This window comes from Pelobates fuscus, chromosome 1, assembly GCF_036172605.1.
Source record: "Pelobates fuscus isolate aPelFus1 chromosome 1, aPelFus1.pri, whole genome shotgun sequence".
Taxonomy (NCBI): domain Eukaryota; kingdom Metazoa; phylum Chordata; class Amphibia; order Anura; family Pelobatidae; genus Pelobates; species Pelobates fuscus.
In genome coordinates, this window is record NC_086317.1 from 155,384,495 (window position 1) to 155,405,410 (window position 20,916).

At 42.8% G+C, this 20,916-nt stretch overlaps 1 protein-coding gene across 1 annotated transcript in view; it reads right to left on the reverse strand.

Moving 5' to 3' along the window:
* Positions 1–20,916, reverse strand: part of FAM72A (family with sequence similarity 72 member A) — a 50,310-nt gene that overhangs the window by 20,391 nt on the left and 9,003 nt on the right. Inside the window, exons 2-4 of the mRNA XM_063444341.1 lie at positions 9,164–9,330; positions 6,827–6,904; positions 766–890 (exon numbers count right to left, since the gene is read on the reverse strand). Of these exons, the coding sequence (XP_063300411.1) occupies positions 766–890; positions 6,827–6,904; positions 9,164–9,315 (355 nt within the window). The 5' untranslated portion in view covers positions 9,316–9,330. The remainder of the gene's footprint in view (positions 1–765; positions 891–6,826; positions 6,905–9,163; positions 9,331–20,916) is intronic.

Genomic DNA, 20,916 nt, shown 5'->3' on the forward strand with positions numbered 1-20,916 from the left:
TCTATGTGTACGTGTGTGGGTGAAGGGTGCTGTGTGTGTGTGAGTGTGTGAAAAGTGCAGTGTGTGTGCGTGAGCAAGCGTGCGCGAGATGTAAAGTGAGTGTGTGTGAGGGAGCAGTGCGCGTATGTGAGGGGTCAGTGCGTGTATGGGGGAGGCAGTGTGCGTGTGAAGTTGAAGTGTGTGTGTGTGAGGGGGCAGTGCGTGTGTGTGTGTCTGAGGTGTGTAAAGGGTGCATAGGTTCTAAGTTGTGTGTAGGTGGGTGAGCTGTCTCCCCCTACCTTCTTCTTACCTTTTACCAGGGAAGGGGGGACATAATGCTGCAAGTCCTGGTGCTCCAGTGGTGGCACTTTTACTTTAGCCTGCAGCTCCTCCAGCTGCAGGCTAACTTTCCTGTGCTCCCGCAAGCACAGCACTGTATTGGAGCGCCTAGTCTGCTCGCTTGAGAAACAGAGAGCCTCAAAGGTCCGTCCCTGCCTCTGCTGGAATCTTTGATCTCCCTCACCGGCCTTAGAGGGCTTACAGCAAGGCCGGCTCTGCATGGGCCAGCAAGGGAGATGAAAGGATATTAATATACACACACACACAGCCATACTGGTTTACCCAGTTACCTATTCTTTTGGTGCATATGACTTTCATCAACAAATCAAGTGTTGAAATCAGCCTTACACATGTACAGGTTTTAAATGCAGTGCAAACACTTGATAAGATAAAAATACAATAATAATTTTAAAAAAGCATCAAATGGATATTCTGTCCCTTACTTACCTGCACGGTCCAGTCTGTTAATACTGCACACATATTTACTGTTAAACATCCAGAAATGGCCATTGTTGCAGGACAGTAGACAGGGCCGACATGGAGCCACAACGTGGTATCCGACTTCATTACCACTGTAAAACAAATGTAGCATTTATTTAACTACTCACCAGATATTATTAACATTTATATCTCAAGTAGACATTTCAGTTGCATGTTTTTAACTAGTGGTTCCCAACCCATCCTCCAAGAGTCCAGGTTTGGAACAGAATTGGGAAACACCACAATTCTGGAATGTTGGAGTGTGTTGAGGACTGGGTTGAGAACCACTGCCCTAATCTACTCTTGTTCATACCGGCCTTCAAGAGGCCAGAATTTAAAGGATATCCCTAATGACCACCTAAAAGAAGATACTGAGCCACTGATCATCTTTGCTAAGGGATAAAAGGGATAGCTTGGTGTGTTGGTGCTTCATGCTTCTTGCTCCACCACATACCATGGTGTCTCTAATGGATTAAGATGTTTGGGCAGACTAGATGGGCCGAATGGTTCTTATCTGCCGTCACATTCTATGACTATATAGGCCACGGGAATAATTGGAAGTCTATGTCATCTAGTTTAAAAAAAAAAAAAAATCCATGACCCCTTACTCAGCTGGATTTATGTAACAGAAGTGGGTAAATTACACAAATGCAGTAACAATGTTAATATATGCAGAGGAATTCAAATGATGGCCAGTTTCTATTAAGGGACATATTGTGCATTAGGAAGAAACACTTCTCGCACTGTTACACCAACGCTACCAGCAATAGTTGTACAACTGACAAAATGCAGGATGGATTCATTGTTTAGTGGAAGGAGATGGGGGCAAAGGGTAATTCTACTCAATATATAAACCCCCTCTTTTCCATACAAACAAGGTCCATGACACTCATGGAGCATTCTACGGTTAATAGAAGAAGACCCCTGTAAAAAAAAATTCAAGACATGGGTCGCATTATCTGGCTTATATTGGTTACAATTGTTTATTTTTTTTTGTAGATTTTCCAAACAACATATCAGGTAAGGGAAGAGAGGCATTCATCACTCTCAAGGTTAATTGTAGGAAGTGAGGAAAGGTTGTGACCGCTCAGAGCTATGTTTCCAGCTACAGAATTAATTGTTTATCAAGTTCTCTGCAGTGCATTCCTCTCAGCTTAATATACTTTTGACAAGACAGGGAGTTTTTACAGCTCAGTTGCCCGGACAAACTATTTAAGGCTTATTTACTAAAGTGAGAATTTTTGGCAATTCAAAATGTTTTTAACATTTTTAGACCAAGGCTCAATTTAATATGGTTTGATAAGCTTTCAAATGATTTAATACTTGTGGATTAACTTTTAAAAACGGATTTAAGATTACGAATAATATTTATATTTTGTAATACAATATTATATGATGGCCCAAAATAGCTCAATTGCTAGCATAGCTAGCTTGGAGAAATTTTCCATTTCAACTGCTTTTGGTCTTAAATTAGACATTTACTTTGAATTCCCGACAATTCTCATTATAGCAAATAACCCTATTTATGTTTATGGGATTTGAGTATGAACAGGGGTATCGAGGACCCCTGTGTCCTGTATTGCATCCAATATCAAATATATATTAGATAGGGAGCAGTTATTGGCATCTCCAAATATCAATAACATAATTAAGAAAAGGTTGATTACAAACAATTAATATACAAATACAGCATTGCCGAAAAATAAAATAATGCTTGTAGTGTAATGCTTTAAAGATCGAGTAGTAGCTAGTGTAAATGTTTGTTACCCATCTCCTCTGTCTGCAATGGTGAGATGTTTTGCCAATGAACCTCCTTTCTTTTTTTTTTGTATTCTTTATTTTATTTGTGCTTAGCGTGAACAATCATGTTTGCACTGCCACGATAGCTGGTGCAAGCAGGTACGGAAACATACATTAACATAGGTATGGCATTAAAATACATAGCACAGTTTTTTGTTTTTTTTTATATTCAGGATGGGAAACATGTTGGAGGTTAAGCATGGAATCATGGTTGAACAAAAGATCTGCCTTTCTCGATATTTAGTAATCCAGTAAACTGGTCAATCATGCAGCCTATGGGGATTAACATGCTAGCTGGACATAGCTGAGACTTGCTTGGTACGTAAGGTATCACTGCACTATCTGAGCATATTATTAGCATTTTACGTCGAGAGCTAACAGATTGTATACATGCTGTACAGTTATATTTGCCTGAGTAGGTTAATTGTAAATCTGTTTAGACAATTGCCTAAAAAGAACGATTATAACATTTGAGCAATTAAGCCTCTTCTATGCATGAATAGATACATTGCTGGGTTTGCATTTATGAGTTATAGCGAGGCCTGGCATGGGAGACTTAATACCCAGCTAAAATATTGTGTGAGTAATGTGGGAATAAGTGATGAGAAGAACAAAAGCTTGTGTTAGCCAAAACATGTAAAAACATCATGTAATAATACAAAGAAATACGTATCACAGCCATGCATCACTGGTAACAGAGGAGTGATCGGTCATGGCAGCCAGCCTGGTGTGCCAGCACAGTCAACCTATACCCCTGCTGGGCCGTGAGCCTCCATGCAAAGACAGTTTATGTAGGGCAGCCAGTGGTCCGTCCGGCGACCAGTGCAGTGTAGTTGGTATTTGCTGGTGCATGCTGAGTATGGCCGTGTGGCCCCCGAGAGCCCTTAGGTTTCCCTTGGTGTATCCCTGCGGTGTCGCTGGGCATGCTATTAGGTTGTGTAGTGACCCCAGTGGTTGCGCAGGCTGGAGTCCAGTTCTGCCGCCGCCTGTAATATGCGATCTGCGCTGCTCTGGGTTCAGCGGAAGGTGCCGCTTGGGGTGATCTTTGGGGCTGTGTTGAGCTGGTGGTGTCGCGGTCGCCTGCAGCTTAGTTGGTTGGAGAGCATTCGCTTTCGTGTTATGTGGTACGTGGATTTGTGAGTGGTCTTGGTGTTGTGGACCACGCGGGCCTTGTCTCCTTTGGGTGCCTATGCGCCGGGGTCTTCCTTTCCCACTTTTCCGCAGTTTGGAGATGTTGCTCTGGTCCCTGTGTTTGCCAGAGCTCCGCTGGGCTGCAGTGGGTGCACTCTGGCCGGACTGGGCGTGTGTACGCCTCTCAGGCGCTGTAGCTTGTTGCAGATACTTAATTTTTGCTTTTGGTCCGGTCATGGGCTGATCAGGGTGTCCAGTCCCGGCCAGCTGTCATGCTGTAGGTGCTCTGGACCTCTCACCAACCTGTGGTGGGCGATGTGGCTGGAGCTTGTGCTCTAGTCGGGCCCAGAACTGAGCGGCCGTCTCCCCGTGGCAGGTAGGCCGCAGGCCTCGGTGTGTCCAGTTGGCTGCGCCGCTACTCGTGTGGGGTACCGTTCGATGCAGCAGCCTCTCCCGGTTGTGAGTATCTTGGTCTGCGGCTTGTGAGGCGTGGTAGCTGGGTGTAATCTGAACCGCCTCATTTCCACTCAAACCAGTGGTTGGCACCTTCCCATTATTTCACCTTATCATGGATAGTGAAGTGGGTGATGTTTATGTCTCTGTAGGAGCTTGTTATTAATTCTTTTTTTTAAATCTACCAAAATGGATTCAGTGCAACCTTGCCAAGTCCTTGCTGCTATCTGTATCCCAAGAGGTGACTGCATACACTACATTAGAATAAATCAACAAGGCTCAATGATCTATACTCCGTAATCAAGGAGAATTGTGTTCCCTTTGTATTGTATTACGAATGTTGCTACCATTAGCAATAACTGGTGCAACTTTTAAAGATACATATAAAAAGTGTCTCACATTTTGCTATGAAGTATTTAAAAAAAAAACAAAAAAAAACACACCTATTTTCTTTTTGTGACAAAATATGTATTTTCTTTTCTCATTTTCAATGGTACCCAAAAAAACAAACAAAAAAAACTACACTACAGAAAAAAGGGAGAAAAGGCACCTAAATATAAAGGGTGGAGTAACAGTTCTCTGCATCAGGAAATGGCACATTGGCAGTGTAAATGGAAACACAACACCCCACGAGCATAACATGTATATCTAACAAGTTGCATGCTGCACACCAAACCTATAGCGTTAGGAATACAAATCTATATTCCTAAAGCTATAATGCCCCTATCCCAAGCTGTTTACAGCTGTCATTTCCAATAAATGTAATACAAATAAAGCTTTTTACTCAACTTTTTCCCCCAGTGTCAGTGTGCTCACCTCATCGAGGAGGCATGGCCTCCACCAGCTTGGTTCAATCCAAAGCTCCTCATAGAGGAGCATTCAGGACCACATGTGAGGCCGCACGTGCACGTGCATCTAATGCTTCAAATTAAAGCAATAAATCGAATACTTTCATATGAGCTTCTGCATCACACGACCAAGTTTTACTCAGTCAATGCAGTAGTAGTGCCTCTAGTGACTGTCAGAATAGCCACTAGAGGTATGTTTAATCCTGTAATGTAAACACAAAAAACTGCAGGTTTAAAATGACAGGAACCCTACACCCAAACCACTGAGATTAAGTAGTCTGCTTTACTATAGTGATCCTTTAAGAACTACATTGATCAGCCTCCACATTAAAACCACTGACAGATGGTGAATAACATTGATTATATTTTTACAATGGCACATATCAGGGTGTGGGATTTATTAGGCAGCAAGTGAGCAGTCAGCTCTTGAATTTCATGTGTTAGAAGCAGGGAGAATGGCAAGCACAAATATCTGAGTGACTTTGAGTAGGCCAAATAGTGATGGCTAGTTGAGTGAATCTCCAAAGCAGCAAATCTTGTGAGCTGTTCCCGATATGTAGAGAAGATAAGAAAGATGTCAGAACACACAGTGTATCGTAGTTAGCTGCGTATTGGGCTGTGTAGCTGCAGACCGGTCAGAATGCCAACGATGACCCCTGTCCAAAAGCGCCTTCAATGGGGATGAGCGTCAGAACTGGACCATGGTGCAATGGAAGAAGGTTGCCGGTCTGATGGACCACATTTTCTTTAAGATCAGGTGGATGGCAGGGTGTGTGCATTTTTTTTTTCCTAAACAGAGATGTCAAGAGGGTGCACTATGGGAAGAAGGCAGGCCGGCAGAGGCAGTGTTATGCTCAGGGCAATGTTCTGCTGGGAAACCTATGGTTCTGGCATTGTGGATGTGACTTTGACACGTACCACCTAGAGATTGTTGTGGACAATGCACACCTCTTCAGGGATGTGCTGGAACAACAAATCCGATCCATGGAGGTCCCATCTCACAGCTTGCTGGGCTTAAAGGATCTGCTGCTAATGTCTTGGTGCTAGATACCACAGGACACATTCAGAGGTCTTGTGGAGTTCATGCCTCGACGTATCAGAGATGTTTTGGCAGCATGAGATGGACCTACATGCTATTAGACAGGTGGTTTTAATGTTGGGGTTGATCAGTGTAATGATTCATTATAATCTTATTGCCTTTCTCAAGGGTCCATTGGGTGTTAAAATTGAACTGAAATTTGAGACAGCGACAGAACAGGTGCAAAAACCACAATGATGAAATGAAGGAATTATGGTGCCTATAGTGTTCCTTTAATAAAAAAAACCAAAAAAAAAAAACAAGAGGTCAGCTCAAGCCTGCAATGTTCCATTAAAATTTGCATATTTATTGGAATATATGTCAAAGCCGCAAGATTGGTAGGCAATCAAAGATCATAGATCCAAAGAGAAAAACAAGGTATTTGCACCGAAGCTGGAATCTAAATATTTTTTACACTGTAGCACTGCATGCTTAACTCACATAACTATTGGTATAAAGGGATGGACCTCGCTTCATGACGTGTTCCTCTCCAGATGGAATTCAGGATCTCAGAATCTTTGTAGGCTCAGGGTGACTGAGTAAAAGGGCAGGAAAAATTTATTGCATCCAGATAGTAAGATTTATTGCTTCACAAGGGCTACATGCGACCAAGCTACAAGGCTACAAGGGACCAAGCACATTGAATCTCTGGTAGAAGAGTAGATATTTCAATAAATATATATTTATATTACAGCAAACTCCAAAAGAAGACACCCACCATTTCAAACAAGCCAGGCATTTCAGCTTGCATCTGCATGTGTCCAGGAAATAGCAGGACCCTACAAAGTCGACAGCTCTAGAAGAAAGAAAATATGGTTAGTAAAAATACATCCATATACATATAACAAAAAAACAAAAATACGAAAAAGCAGCTTTGTAAAAACACAGTCGTTTTCAGAACCCTGTAAATTATATTTCTGTCACGCTACCAGTTATCCCATCAAGCATTGCCCATATCCAGCAACTGTTTTTCCTATAATGCCAATGTGATGACACTGTATGCTACCAAACTGTTTCAATTTATAATTCCACCATCTTGTGTCATTCAATTTATGCTCGTAAGTCTACTTAGCAAGCATTGTAGAGACAAAAGTCTGACGTTGCGTAATTAGCTCAGTATTTTGTCATTTAAACCCTTTACTCCCAACAGAATGGTGCCCTTTTGTGGTTCCTTGCTGGCCTGAGAGCATATTCCTTTTTCAATTCCTCTTTACTTTGCGTATAAACTGGCATGGCATGTATCTTGCTTAATCTACGTATCATTTAGTTATTCTGTGATTTGACCACTGGCTTTCATCTATGATGACACTACTGATATTATGTGAGATCCACTAACCCACTTTTTGAGCTCCAGTGCTGACATTGTGGCTCTGCCATTATCCTCTGCATCTGCAGGAAGCATGTCTAATGATCCCATCTCCTGGGCAGAACGCTTTTATAGTGAGGTGGTTCACATACCTTATTCATATAGACCATCGTCATGAAAGGAGGTTCATAAAGAATGGTAGGAGAGATCTGCATAAAATCCCTAAGTCACCCCAATTGAGAGTAAATGTATGCAGATTGATGTAACTCATCCTACTGTATCATGAAATGCTTATAGACTCAGGAATAGTTTACACATTTTGTTGTATTTTGAGCGCCTACGTATATCACTTCTTGTTTTTGGTTTTTTCAAGTAGCATTTATGCCTTTATTGCAATTTCAAAAGGACACCAAGTAAGAACAGCTGCCACGGGACAGAAGACTACCTCAAAGCTTTTTACTAGGTTTGCTCTTTTTTTCCATTAAAGGGTTACTCCAACCACCATGGCCACTTCTGCTTTTAGAAGTGGTCATGGTGGCAGGAGGCTGAACGTGCAGTGTTTCAGCTTAAAACGCTGTACATAGCTATTTGTACCTATGTACCGAGTGCTAGTTGCCATTCTTTTTGGGGGGGGAAAGGGGATACACAAGATTCACTTACTCCAGTCCTCAAGGCCCAAAGTGCTCTTATGATGACCTCTCCATTATTCTGCATCCACCAGCAGCAAGCTGGTGCTCCCCTGCTTCCATGTATCTATCTACATACCTAACCATTTATAAAATACCAAGCTATACATGGTAGGTTCTCTCCACTTGACAGCGCTTACTCAATTGTTCTCACACTTAAGACAGTGCTCTTTAGTCCATTACATGCCTACTATCTCACAAGTCCAATTCCTTCATTACAGGTTGTAGTTTTTTGTTTTTTTTTTAATAGAGACATACTGGATACTGCACTCAACAAGTAACCCAGGCGCTCTGAAGCCAGGCCAGGCCTCCATTCCAAGATATGCAGAATAAATAATAGTTCTGGAACTCCGGAATAAAAAAAAAAAAAAAAGCAGCTTTATTTGGGCAAAAACAGCAACGTTTTGACCCTATCGGACCTTTATTAAGCTTGATAAAGTGCCTGTAGGGTCGAAACGTTGCTATTTTTGCCCCAATAAAGCTGCTATTTTTTGTTATCCTGGAGTGCCTTAACTGTTGTTATTTATTCTGCATATCTTGGTAGGTTTTTTTAAGTCCACATTTCTTCATTAAATGTTCACTGTTGCACAAATCCATTTACAAATGACTGATCCCCTGTATCGTATCCCCTTTACAGACACCACATTTTAGGTTATAGGTTTCCTCTCTAGGTTACCATACCACAAGTATAAACTATTTTCACCACTTACTACATAGGACTTCTGTCCCTCGCACCCTTATTCTTATTACAGATGCCCTTCCTCCCATTTCTTACATCTAGATCCCTTCTATTCCACTCCTCTTATATGATTCTCCTAAACCACACTCACACTCCCATCATTGATAGGCTTTCTTACATCCCATAACAAGCCCTCTATTTCCTTCCTCATTTCAGTGAGTGCAGACTTTTCTCACTGCTCCATCTGCAAAATTAAGAGGGTCAGCAGAGTTGCAATGTAACCCTGACTCACTCGAAAGCACTGGATTAGAGGAAGCTATACACATACATACATAAGTAAAGCAATAAATGGTTAAAATTAAATATTTCAGAATTGTCACTGACTGGGTGGGAGGAATATCCGTCGAAAACATCTCCTGGTCTGTGCCTGCCAGTAGCTCTGCTTTCATTCCACGTATGCTCAACACCTGCTCACAGAACTTGCAGCACAGCACCGACACACGCCTGTCTTTAAAGGTGGGGACTCCAGAGGACATGATGCAGAGTTAGCCCTGGAGGGAAGACAAAAGTCAAAAGTTTGTTAATGTGATTGAATCTTTCATTTTAGCTGTCTAGCAAAGAAAAAAAAAACAACAACCCGATCCCCCTGTCCCCCCCCCAACATATTGCTCTTTAATGAATTGCATGTTAACTTTTAAATCTGTTTTAATCAACTAATGCTACTTTTAGATTCCACATCCAGGTTATTTTCAAGAGGCCATGGTCATTTGTGTAATATACTTTGAACTCAGTATCCAATTCTTACCATTTATTTGTACAATATATCTTTCAAATAGTAATGGGCAGAAACAAGCAGCATGTGTTTAACCCCTTAAGGACCAAACTTCTGGAATTAAAGGGAATCATGACATGTCATACATGTCATGTGTCCTTAAGGGGTTAATATAATACCATAGGTACTTAAAGCGGCACGGTCATGTCTGAATGCCCCCCGCCCCCATTTTTTTTTACCCCCCTCCCGACTCCACTACATCTAATTGTCCCCCTAGTTACGCCTAAACGCCCTTATGCTCCCCATATTACCTATTTTTTTTATCTTTTTTTTCTGCTCGGACCTAGGCCCTGGGCGCCGCCATCTTTGTGTGGGTAGATGAAGTTCCTATGGGACACGTCATCTGCCCAACCCAGATAGCACTATGAAATTCCCACGCATGCCCGGTTAAACACTTGGGCATTCGAACATGAATTTCATTTATTCAGGGGACACTATAGCCACCTGAACAACTTCAGCTTAATGAGGTTGTTCAGGTGAGAACTATAGCTCCCTGCAGCCTCTCTCATGTAAACACTGTATTTTCTGAGAAAATACAGTGTTTACATTGAAAGCTAGGAACACCTCCAGTTGCAGTCACTCAGAGTGAACCAGAGGGACTTCGGAGTTGATGGAGGCATAATATGCCTCCATCCACTCAGATCTGCTGTCAGCAGAGCACAGGGCAGCACTGTGCACAGCATCCTGTGATTCAGTATATCTTCCCTCTGCATGCAGACACTGAACTTTCCTCATAGAGATTCAATAATTCAATTCATCTCTATGAGGAGATGCTGATTGGCCAGGGCTGTGTTTGAATCATGCTGGCTCTGCCCCTGATCTGCCTCTTTGTCAGTCTCAGCCAATCCTATGGGGAAGCACTGTGATTGGATCAGGCTACCACATGTCTGCAGACTTCTTGTTTTTCTGAGTCTAACAGCATGCAGATTTACAGCTTCAGGCTTGAATACAGTAAGATTTTTTACTATATTTATGGAGGCATGAGGGGCCCAGGGGGCTAGATGGTGGTGTTAAAACTATGTGATCCTTTCATTCATTCGTCAGAAAGACGAATAAATGAATAGAAATTTCAAACGAATGAACAAAGACCTCTTCGTTCCTTCGGTTTATTACAAGGCAGGAACTACCGGCGCGCAGCTCCCTCCTTGTTATATGTGAAAATAGAAGCGGCAGAGAACAGTGCTCCCCGCCACTTCCTAAGCACCCCTTGTCCTCCCTCACTCTAGCATAAGCGACTAAAATCTCCTGAATGCGGGGGCGGGGCCGGACCGCCAAGCTGGACGGTTGCAGGTAAGATCAGCTCCTTCAAACCACCAACAAATAAGCCTATAACCCAAGCATTTAAGGGAATATAACCACCAACAACCGCGACCCACCATGTGCAGGGGGCACCGGATCCGAGGCGAGGCTTGCTCCTGGAGTTTAAGTCCCTCGGAGGAGAGGTCCTCGCTGTTCCAAGCAGGACCTTACCCGGCGGTGAGTGGAGTGGACGGCTGCTGCTCCACTATCCTGTCTAAAGGGGCCCAGCAGGCACACAGAACATTGGCGGACCCAGCCCTGTTTCCCCCCCCGCCCCTGTACCGGTGGGGGTAATCCCGGTCCACAACCTGCAGCCACACTTACCCACCAAGGCACAACTAAGGCCCGGAGACTACACGGCCTAAGGCCTGCATCCAAGACGCCGGAGGCCATGTGCGTGGGAACCGAAGAAGGAGCTCCCCCCTCACACATTTTGCATGGGGCAGCCTGCCGGTATAAGCTGGATCGACCCATAAAGCCACATTAAACACGCAAGACACGCAGAGCCTAAACAAGACACTCACTTCCTGAGCCCCCGCGGTCTCGGCTTCCCACACTCATGCGACGAACACAACAGCTCCCAAGCGCCCCAAAGCCAGCTGAAAAATCCACCACGAAGGAGCTCTGCCTTGCCCCTGCGGGGCACTGGCTGAAAGGTGACCGGGACTGCAGCTCTGATATGGTGCCTGCACAACACGTTATCTACGCGACCCAACAATCATGGGGGCTCAGCGCTGCTGGCATCCACAGCTCACTGAACCTCAACCCGACTGCCTGCAGGACTCAACCCCTCGACCAGCGCAGGTTCTCCCACGGGCCAGACAGGTACAGTACCCAGGCATGGAAGGCAGCCTCTTGCCCGGGTCCCCCTGGCCTCAAGACAGATCTACACACCAGGCGGCACAACTCTGTGAGTGACACACTTGCCCTTTATGAACTATCGGTGGGCACTGAAAGATTACCAACCCCCGGAGCAGGCTGAGCGGGTATTGTGAACACCGGAACTAGGTTTAAGTAGCCATCGGATTTATCAGGCCCACTGCCTCCCAAACTACCCCAACTGTCTTGAGTTAAAAATCAACTTCAGAGGGCTTCATACAGTCTGCACAGCTAGCTGTACATGGGCACTATACACATAAGACCATCACTACCCACATAGCCTGCTTAGTGGTCATAAAAGCATACCATTAAACATATACTGACACATTAGCTTGGCCCTGCGAACAACCATAACATCAGGCATGGATAGTACAGCTCCTCCCTTATAAAACACTATTGTGCCATAACATGTTCCCACACCACACCAAAAACCTGTGCTGTCTTTTTAGTCACACAATGTTTTGCCTTGTTAATGCCTACTACTGTAACCCTTATCTTGAACTTGTAACCCACATTTGTAGAAAAGCTAGACTAAGCTAGTACTACACAGACTGAATGTTATTCGATGATGCTCAGAATTAGCTGAATAGAAATGCCAGCGATGTTACTGTGGCGAAACCAACCTCGCCACTGGGCATTGGAGAAGCCTGTTTGCCCGCCTCCTGCCTGCTGACTATGGCCCCTGGGAGATTTGGCCCTTTTAATACAGTATTTGGGCATATTGTATTTTATTATGCTGCTGCTGGCCCTTTAAGAACCATCTGGGGACATACTGTGACTTTTGGATACAATGCCCCTTTAAGACTATGGCCCCTGGAAGATATTGCCTGTTAAAGACTATTTTAGCAGATTGGATTTTAAAAGACTTGCTGCCCCTTTAAATTGTATTGGAGCAGCTCTGCAGCTTTAAATTGGCACTTCGGATGCAGCCGAAGTGCTGAAGTAGTCGAAGTGGCCGCCATTCGACAAACAAACAAGTGGCGGCGGCCATCTTTGTTCATTCGAACAAGGTCAGCGGTATGTGTAGCCAAATCCATGGAACTGAAATCGGCTACACATTTCAACGAACACCGCTGACCCTTACCTTCTCCTACACTCAGTTTTCAGCTGCAGAGACTAAGTCCCGTTCGGCAGTTTGAACTCACTGCTATAATAAGCTAAATGCACGAACGGCCCCATTCGTGCATTCGAATGGGACTTAGTCATATTTCTGTGTAAAATAGACCGACCGCACAGCCCAAATCTATGGAACTGTTTTGGGCAGGAAAATGTGCTTGCGGTCGGTCATAAAGGACTCCCAGCTAACTTTTGATCTACTGGATGAATTTGTCTGATTTTTTAGAGTGTGCTGATTCTGAATATGTAATTTATGAAGATTGGACGTATATTTTTAAAGTTATAGTACATGTATAAAAACTGTATTTTTCCTGCTTGTGATAATTATGTTAACCCATTGTGTACCATAATTATATCACAGGCAGAGGGGAGGATTTTGTGTATAATTGCTGGGAGTGTTTTCTGTAATGAACGTGTGTTATTGGTTGTTCTGTAAAACCCTGTGGGCAGTACTATGTGTGTAGATTGTGAATAAAAGAGGCTGTATGTGCCAGTACAGTCAGTTCTGCTTGACCTCAAAACGAAGTGTCGTCTCGTTATTGGGGGAATTGGATCGTATGCAGATTGCCAGGAGTGTAAGCTGATTGTATGCTTTTCCTGTTCAGCTGTTTACAGCATTCATATGCTTGAGAAGCTTCTCCGGTTCGATGGTTGTGGTGTCTACTAGAGTGCTTGGAGCCCTCAGGAAGCGCTATGAGCATCCTTCAATGGAGGTACCCAGTCGGGGTGCCCGTCAATCCGTTACAGTTACCTTCAGTTAAGAGACAGAATCAGCTGTTAGACCCTCTACTGTTTATTGCTTAAAATACCTCTAAACAAAAATTGTGCTAGATTTCCCATGTACCCATATGCTGAAATGTTTATAATGCATTGGAAGAATGCCTTTGGGGTACCTCACGACCATCTGTTATCCCCTTAGTGTCCTCCCCCCCGAGCCCCCAGCCGTGTCGTGCAAGTGGGGGCTATTAAACTGAAGGGGGGACCTATCGTCCCCCCCAGGCCCATAACCATATGTGGCGGGTGAGGGCCCTAAATGAAAATGGGGGAGGGTACCTATTGTCCTCCCCCCTTGGCCCCCACCCATGAGCAAGTAGGGGCAGAATTTACTAATACGAAGTAATCTTTACTTGGCATTAGTAAATTTGGCTGAAAGACCGTGGGAATTATGGAGTTATCTAATAAGCGGCTACAAGATGCGAAATCGAATGAAATTCCGATCTGAACAAAGTCCCGAATTGCGTCCTAACATAAATGAACAAACTGATCTCATTCTGTTAGACAGAATGCTGGCGAAATTACCCAATTTCGTCCTAAGTGACAGGACGTTCGGGAAGACTGACAGGAAGCATCGCAAGATCACGGAGGAAAGGTAAGAATTGTGAGAAAATTTCTCTGACCACAGGAAACGGAGCACACTTTGCTTCTCCGCTGGTCAGAGATGGCCAGGCGTTGGAAACCTCCATAAGACAAAATAGTCCCTACTTTGTCTTCTGTTTTAAAGAAAACTAGAGCAGACAGGAAGAAATGAAGAACAGATCCTGACAAAGGGAGAGAAGAGGAATCGATTGGGGAAAGGTAAGTTCGGCATGACAGTGCCACTTTAAAGCAACAATCTAAATATCATAACCACTATAGTGTATTGTAACAGGATGCCAAGGGTGCACTAGCACACCTATAATAAGTAGCCAAACTATAGGAAGAAGAAGAAATAGGAAGCAAAGGGGATGCACTCATATAGGGGTTAACCCTTGGGAAGCTACAGCAGTAGCAGAAACGGGGAGAGAGAGAAAGCGAGTGCCCTTAAGTATAAAATATAGCTTTTAATAGTAAATTAAAAATTTGTACTTAAGGGGTTAAAACTAATAGACCATAAGCAATTACGACGCACTCGATACTTTTAGTGACGTCACATCCCGGTTCCATCCTCATTGGCTAAAACATGTATGATTCATTTTGAATTAGACCAATCACTATTGTACACTTACCTTTTTATATTGTTTTTTTCCCGCACATCGGTTCCCTTCTGATGAGCTGTGGGCGAAACGCGCGCATCAGGGGCAAAGGGCTCACAGTTATATCCTTATTTACAACAGTACCGGTGTATGTTTAGACTGGGAACTTTGTTTCATACACCGAAGGATACTGAGCCCGACTCTGGTTTAATTGTGGGGGGTATTTTGAGTACATATCCTTTATTCATGTAGGCAGCAGTCCTTAGCCCCACTGTAGGAGTTATTCTTTTAGTGCTGACCAATTAGTCTTTTTGCACTATACCCTTTCTAGTGCTAATTTTGGACCCAATAAGCACTATGAATGTGGTTAATTTATTGTGCAGACACATTTTTGTCTGCTAAAGCTACGGATGTATCCATGCCTGTTTATAACACAGGACCACTATGACCATATTTTGTAACATGTTACTATGGGTTCTTTTTAGGCACTCTTGTTACTTATTTACTAGATATGTTACAATAAGTATGGTTTACTGATTACATTTTCTTTATATGTAGCTAATACCCACTTTAGGGACCTAATTCTCCTTATACCTCTACTTTATTATTTAGCAACTTTAATGCTTTAAAACCTGCTTGTTTTTTTGCATATCACTCGGAGATTAATCCTGAAAACTTTTGAACAGGACCTCCTTTCTAAGAACCAGATTGAACTAGACTGTTATTTATTTATGGGAATTAGCTGTCCCTTTAGCATTACTGGTTTATGACCACTTTGAGTACATATTTTAGTTCTATTTATTTTTTTGACATATATAGCCAACTACGTTTTATTTACATTTTAAATTTACTATTAAAAGCTATAAGTAGCCAAACTGTTTTAGAACATTTTGAGTTATTACCTGTAGTCTGCAGTGTGCTGCTCCCTGCCTCCACTACAGCTACATGTAAGCTGGAAGCTCTCTGAGTGAAGCCTGCTAGTGCAAGGCTTAGTTCATTGGCCTAGATCAGCGTTTCCCAATTGATGTTCCGTGGAACCCTTGGGTTTCACGAGAGCAAAATTGGGGTTATGCTGTGATTTCACCATAGGGTGGCCCATGCACTTAGGGCCACCCGATGGGCATTGCTGAACAGGGACCCGGTCAGAAGCGCTGCGGGATTAATGGCGCGTCTGGGTCTCCGTAGTATGGGATGCTGGGAGGAAGTGACAGACAGTCACTTATTCCCAGCTTCATATAGAAAACACTGCGCTGGAGGGAGACAGGCAGAAGCTAGGAGTGAGCAGCTCCCCCAACACACCCCAGCCTCAGCCAGCATATCGCCCTCCTGCAGACCACATGTATGCCATCAGGAGGGTATATATTATATATATATATATATATATATATATATATATATATATATATATATACACATATACATATACACATACGCACACACAAAGCTCAAAAAAATATAAAGGGAACACAACCCCTTAAGGACAGAGCTTCAGAAGCTTGTCTTACACTTAATGACAACAGCATTTTTTGCATTTTTGTCTGTTTGCGTTCAACTGCAATTTGCATTTTACTAATTTATTGCACCGACGCATATTATATACCGTTTTTTAAAGGACAGAAAGGGCTTTAATTTGATGTAACATATATATACATAAATGCTTATTTATTATAAAAAAAAATACAGAAAAATGCAAAGAAATGAAAAATTTAGTTTTTTTTACAGTTTTTGCAATAATAATGTGTGCACAATTAGTGCAGGTTAAGGAAAGTAATTAAAAATAAATTCATTTAGTTGTTCTGATTTACAGAATATATAATGTGTCTGGGATTTTCATTTTTTTTTTTGGTAGTTACAGGTCACAAAGCACAAGGAGTAAAATAAACTTTTAATGTGGAGTGATTTTAGAATTTGGTATGTTTGTCTTGTAAGCTTAATAGCCATAAAAGAAAACAAAATTGCCACACAAAAGTATATATTCATATAAAGTAAACACCACAGGCTATTTACCTAAGGTTGTTTTGACACTTTCTACTTAGCCATTTCACTGCCAACCTCTGCTAAATATTGGAGTCAAATTGTGTTTTTTGGGGGTTTTGGCACACAAACTTATAACATATATATAAAATTTCATTCTAAGTGTATTTTTTTTTTTAATTCTGTATTATTATTGTGCAGGTAGGTACATGGCAATTCCATACACCACAACATATAGTGCATACAGACATATAGACATTCATATAAACTTATTTGTGGCATGAGTGCGTGCACATTTTTAAAAATATTAACAAAGGCGGTATAACAGGCTTAACATTGGTTAACAGTAACTGCAATGTAGTTAGCTTGCGGGTGAGTTAGAGTTGTTTTGCTGTATCCTATCGCAGTATATTTAAAAGCTTGGACATAATACAAGTCTGGGTGAAAAACAAAACTGGTGGAACCTATGGGTACAGCAGACATGTATAATGTTAAGTAGATCAGGTATGTGAGTAGTCAGGCGTGGCTGCATGGCTAGTATGAGTAACCCCCTAGGCTGTATACTCTTAATCAAAGCTACGTTATGCAGGTTTTCTCAGGATTCCTAGCGACCACATCGTTATAGTTTATATGAAAAGCAGTGTGAGAGGTCTTAGAAAAATGTAAATGAAACACAAAAAATGGAACAGAAAATACTTTACGCCTTATTCTCTAGCATGTTGGTGTCAGAATAAGGGTGGCTTGGTCAGAGAGTCCAGCGTCAGCCGATGCCCAGACTTGGGGGGAATAAAGGCTGTCCATGGGTTGTGCCATGTGGAGGCTGGGCTTGAATTCCCTCCAGCTCTGGGTCGTGGTGAAGAGCAGCATTGCAGGGTTAGAGGTTCGGGTCCTCTGTCTCGAGGCCAAGTCTCTTTGATGTAAGGGACGGCTGGTGTTCCTGCTGTAGCGTTGCCGCCAGCGGCGGTGGATTCTCAGCCTCCGCAGCAGATGTCGGGGTAGTATGCCCCTGGTGGCCTTGTCTGGTCCGTTTGCGCTGTGTCAGGCATTTGATGTGGGAGTTCGCCTTGAGGGGGCCTGCTCACCTCCCGCTTCTCTCTGTTGTGCTCTTGGTTCTGACGCGGTGTCTCCATGGCGCGGGCCTCTAACTTTGCCCAGAAGTTTGTAAAGAGCCTGTCTACGTTGTGGAGCAAACGCTCAAACGTGCTCTGGAGTGACATTGCAATTTATTCTGTGTCAGGAGCTTGTGTGTCAGTATTGTCCGCCATTTTAAGTTTGACGGTTGCTGCTTAATGGCTTCTTGTAGCCAGCTTGTTGGTATGTCAGGGGGGGACCGGGATGACCCCCACCGGTCCAGAGGGGGGGGGGGGGGACAGCATGGAGCTATTTGCACTCCGCCGGGTATAGAGCTCGGAGAGCGTCCGCCTCTCCTCTGCCCACGTTTGTGTAGGCCGCAAGCCTGAACGACAGCTTTTCAGTGCCGAAACGGCTGGAATTTGGTATCCCTGGATGCACCGTCGTTCCCTTATCTCGGAAGTCATCGGTGGCTGGTCGGTTTGGCGAGTGGCCCCGGTAATTCGTAGTTTATCAGTCCCAGTCTGTGGAGCTCAGCCGATGCACGTCTGATCAGCTCTGCATCCAGGCTCCGCCCCCTCTAAGTGTATTTTGATATCAATATATATCAAAATACAGTCAGAACGAAATTACACGTTTTTATTTATTTTTTTAATTTAACATATTTATATATATATATTTAATTACTATCATTCTACGTGTATTTTAGAATATATATATATATATATAAAAAAATACAGTTAGACAATGTATGTCTATCTATCTATATACTTAGATCAGCAGGGGGACTACCTGTCATTCCAGGCACTCCCCCTGCTGGCACTGCTATGGACAGCTATTCTGTCCATGTGATCGTGAGGTCTTCGCAAGGACCTCGCGATCACATGGCCCTGGAGGGCCAGATAGGCAGTAGGGGGACTCCCTGGGATGGTAGGTAAGCCCCCCACATCACGATCGCCGGCAAGCAGGTAAGTGAATAGTACGGCGTGGACATGCTATGCTGCCCACCGGCGTTTAGAACCGGGTCCCCAAGGATGGCACAGTACGCCCACCTTCCCTAAGGGGTTAATAATACATTTTGAAAAAACAAAAATATTTTCTCCCCCTTCTCCTTATTACCTTGCAGGGGGAAGAGGGAGCACGCAGATCCCTGGTGGTCCAGTAGGCATATTATGTAGTCTGTACCGACCACGTCTCTGCCTCTCGCGAGCACCCTTTTTTTCAGAGTGTTGCCGCAGGTTACCATGGCAACGCTCTGATAATATTGGTGCTCGCAAGAAGACAGACTGCTTGCCTTGCGTGCATGGAGCGTTTCAGTCCCTGTGTACTCTTCCTTCCACCGGCCCGTGAGGGGACAGAACTCCCTCTTAGGGCCGATGCTGTCCTGCATGGGCTGGCAGGGGAGATCCTTTGATCTCTCCTGCTGGCCTCAGCCCATGGCCATCGCGACCCACCGGGCCTGACTGTGTGCATGCACCAGTGTGTGTATGTGTTGTATGTTATATTGTTCAATATAAACAGGAGCCGTTTGTTTTTACTTTTAATCTTCAATTAAGATTAAATCAGCAACTATTCTTTCCAATTCCACATCTACCATTTGTACATTGATAAAAGTAATACACTTCTTTACTAACCAAACATGGGTTTAAAAAAATAAAATAAAAAAAAAAAGCCCCCAAAAAAAGAAAAGGGCATCACAGAAAACAAACCTAGCTCAGCCCATGCACAGACAGTGCGTATATTGTAAATGAGAAAGAGAAAACGAAAACATTCTCCTCCATTTTGATTCCGGACTTACTAGATAGAACGTAGGAGCAAAGGACAGAGCTTATAACAACGATAAACACGAGGTGCCTAATTGCAGGAAACAGAAATGTGTTTTCTATATTTAATTAGATTTTTCACACTTCACAGATGCATATTTGATAAATTTTGCAGATTTGCAAACACAATGATAAACAAAATCTTAAAAAACATAAATTCAACAGTTTCCATCTATTTTTTATAAACACAAAACAAACAAAAAAATAATATATTATGTGGAACTATACTTAATATATATATATATATATATATTTTTTTCTCTTATTTTATCATTTGTGTACTCATCACATACATCTGTTTCCTTCTCTTTCGTTTCATACAAATAATTTTATGGCTTTCTAAAATGATTTTAACTTTCACTTCTACACCACCAAGTAATTTCCTATTCCTGTTCAGCTTTTAAGTCATTTAATGCAATTGTATTATTTATTTATTTTTTACACATTGTTTTTGCATCACTCATTGCCTGAAGGACAACCCTTTTTAATCCAGTTGGTATCCTTTTTATTTTAATGCCAACCCTTACTTCTGTTTTGCCGTATGCAGGGTGGGTGCCTATGTACAACATCGCTGAAGAAAATGCCAAACACCCATGCATTCCTACAGAATTTTACTATAGACACCCAAGCATACATAGTGTGCCCAAGTCCCGGGAGACAGAAAAGTCTCCAACAATGCTAAAGTGTATGTTTTTTTTCCTGTTGCTTTATTGCCCAGCCAGTCAGGACTGCACAAGGAATTGTTACTTCTCTAGAATCAGAAAAGAGAGAGTCCATCACTCCATATAATGATACACTGTGCATAACTGGCAGCATTTTGACCTACATGTGGGGGACAGTTATCAGTTTTGGGGGTACCAGATGATGCCATCACCCTTGATATTAGTAAGTGCTTGACCAGATTTCACTTGTATCCTAACTTTTGTGGAATTGACTGTTCCTCTTTAACAGTTGCAATGTTTTGACATCTGGAGATAGGGCACACACACACACACACACACACACAGAATTTCATTGTCGTGGAATAAAATGAGGATACAAAAAAAAAAAAAGCACACGTGTTTTCATGGTGAGGATAAAATGGGTGACATGAAACCTCAATATAAGAGAGAATTCTCAAACTAGTATTCCTGGTGATAAAAAAAAAAAAAAAACAAATCCAATGAGTGACAAAAATGATGGAATTAGATT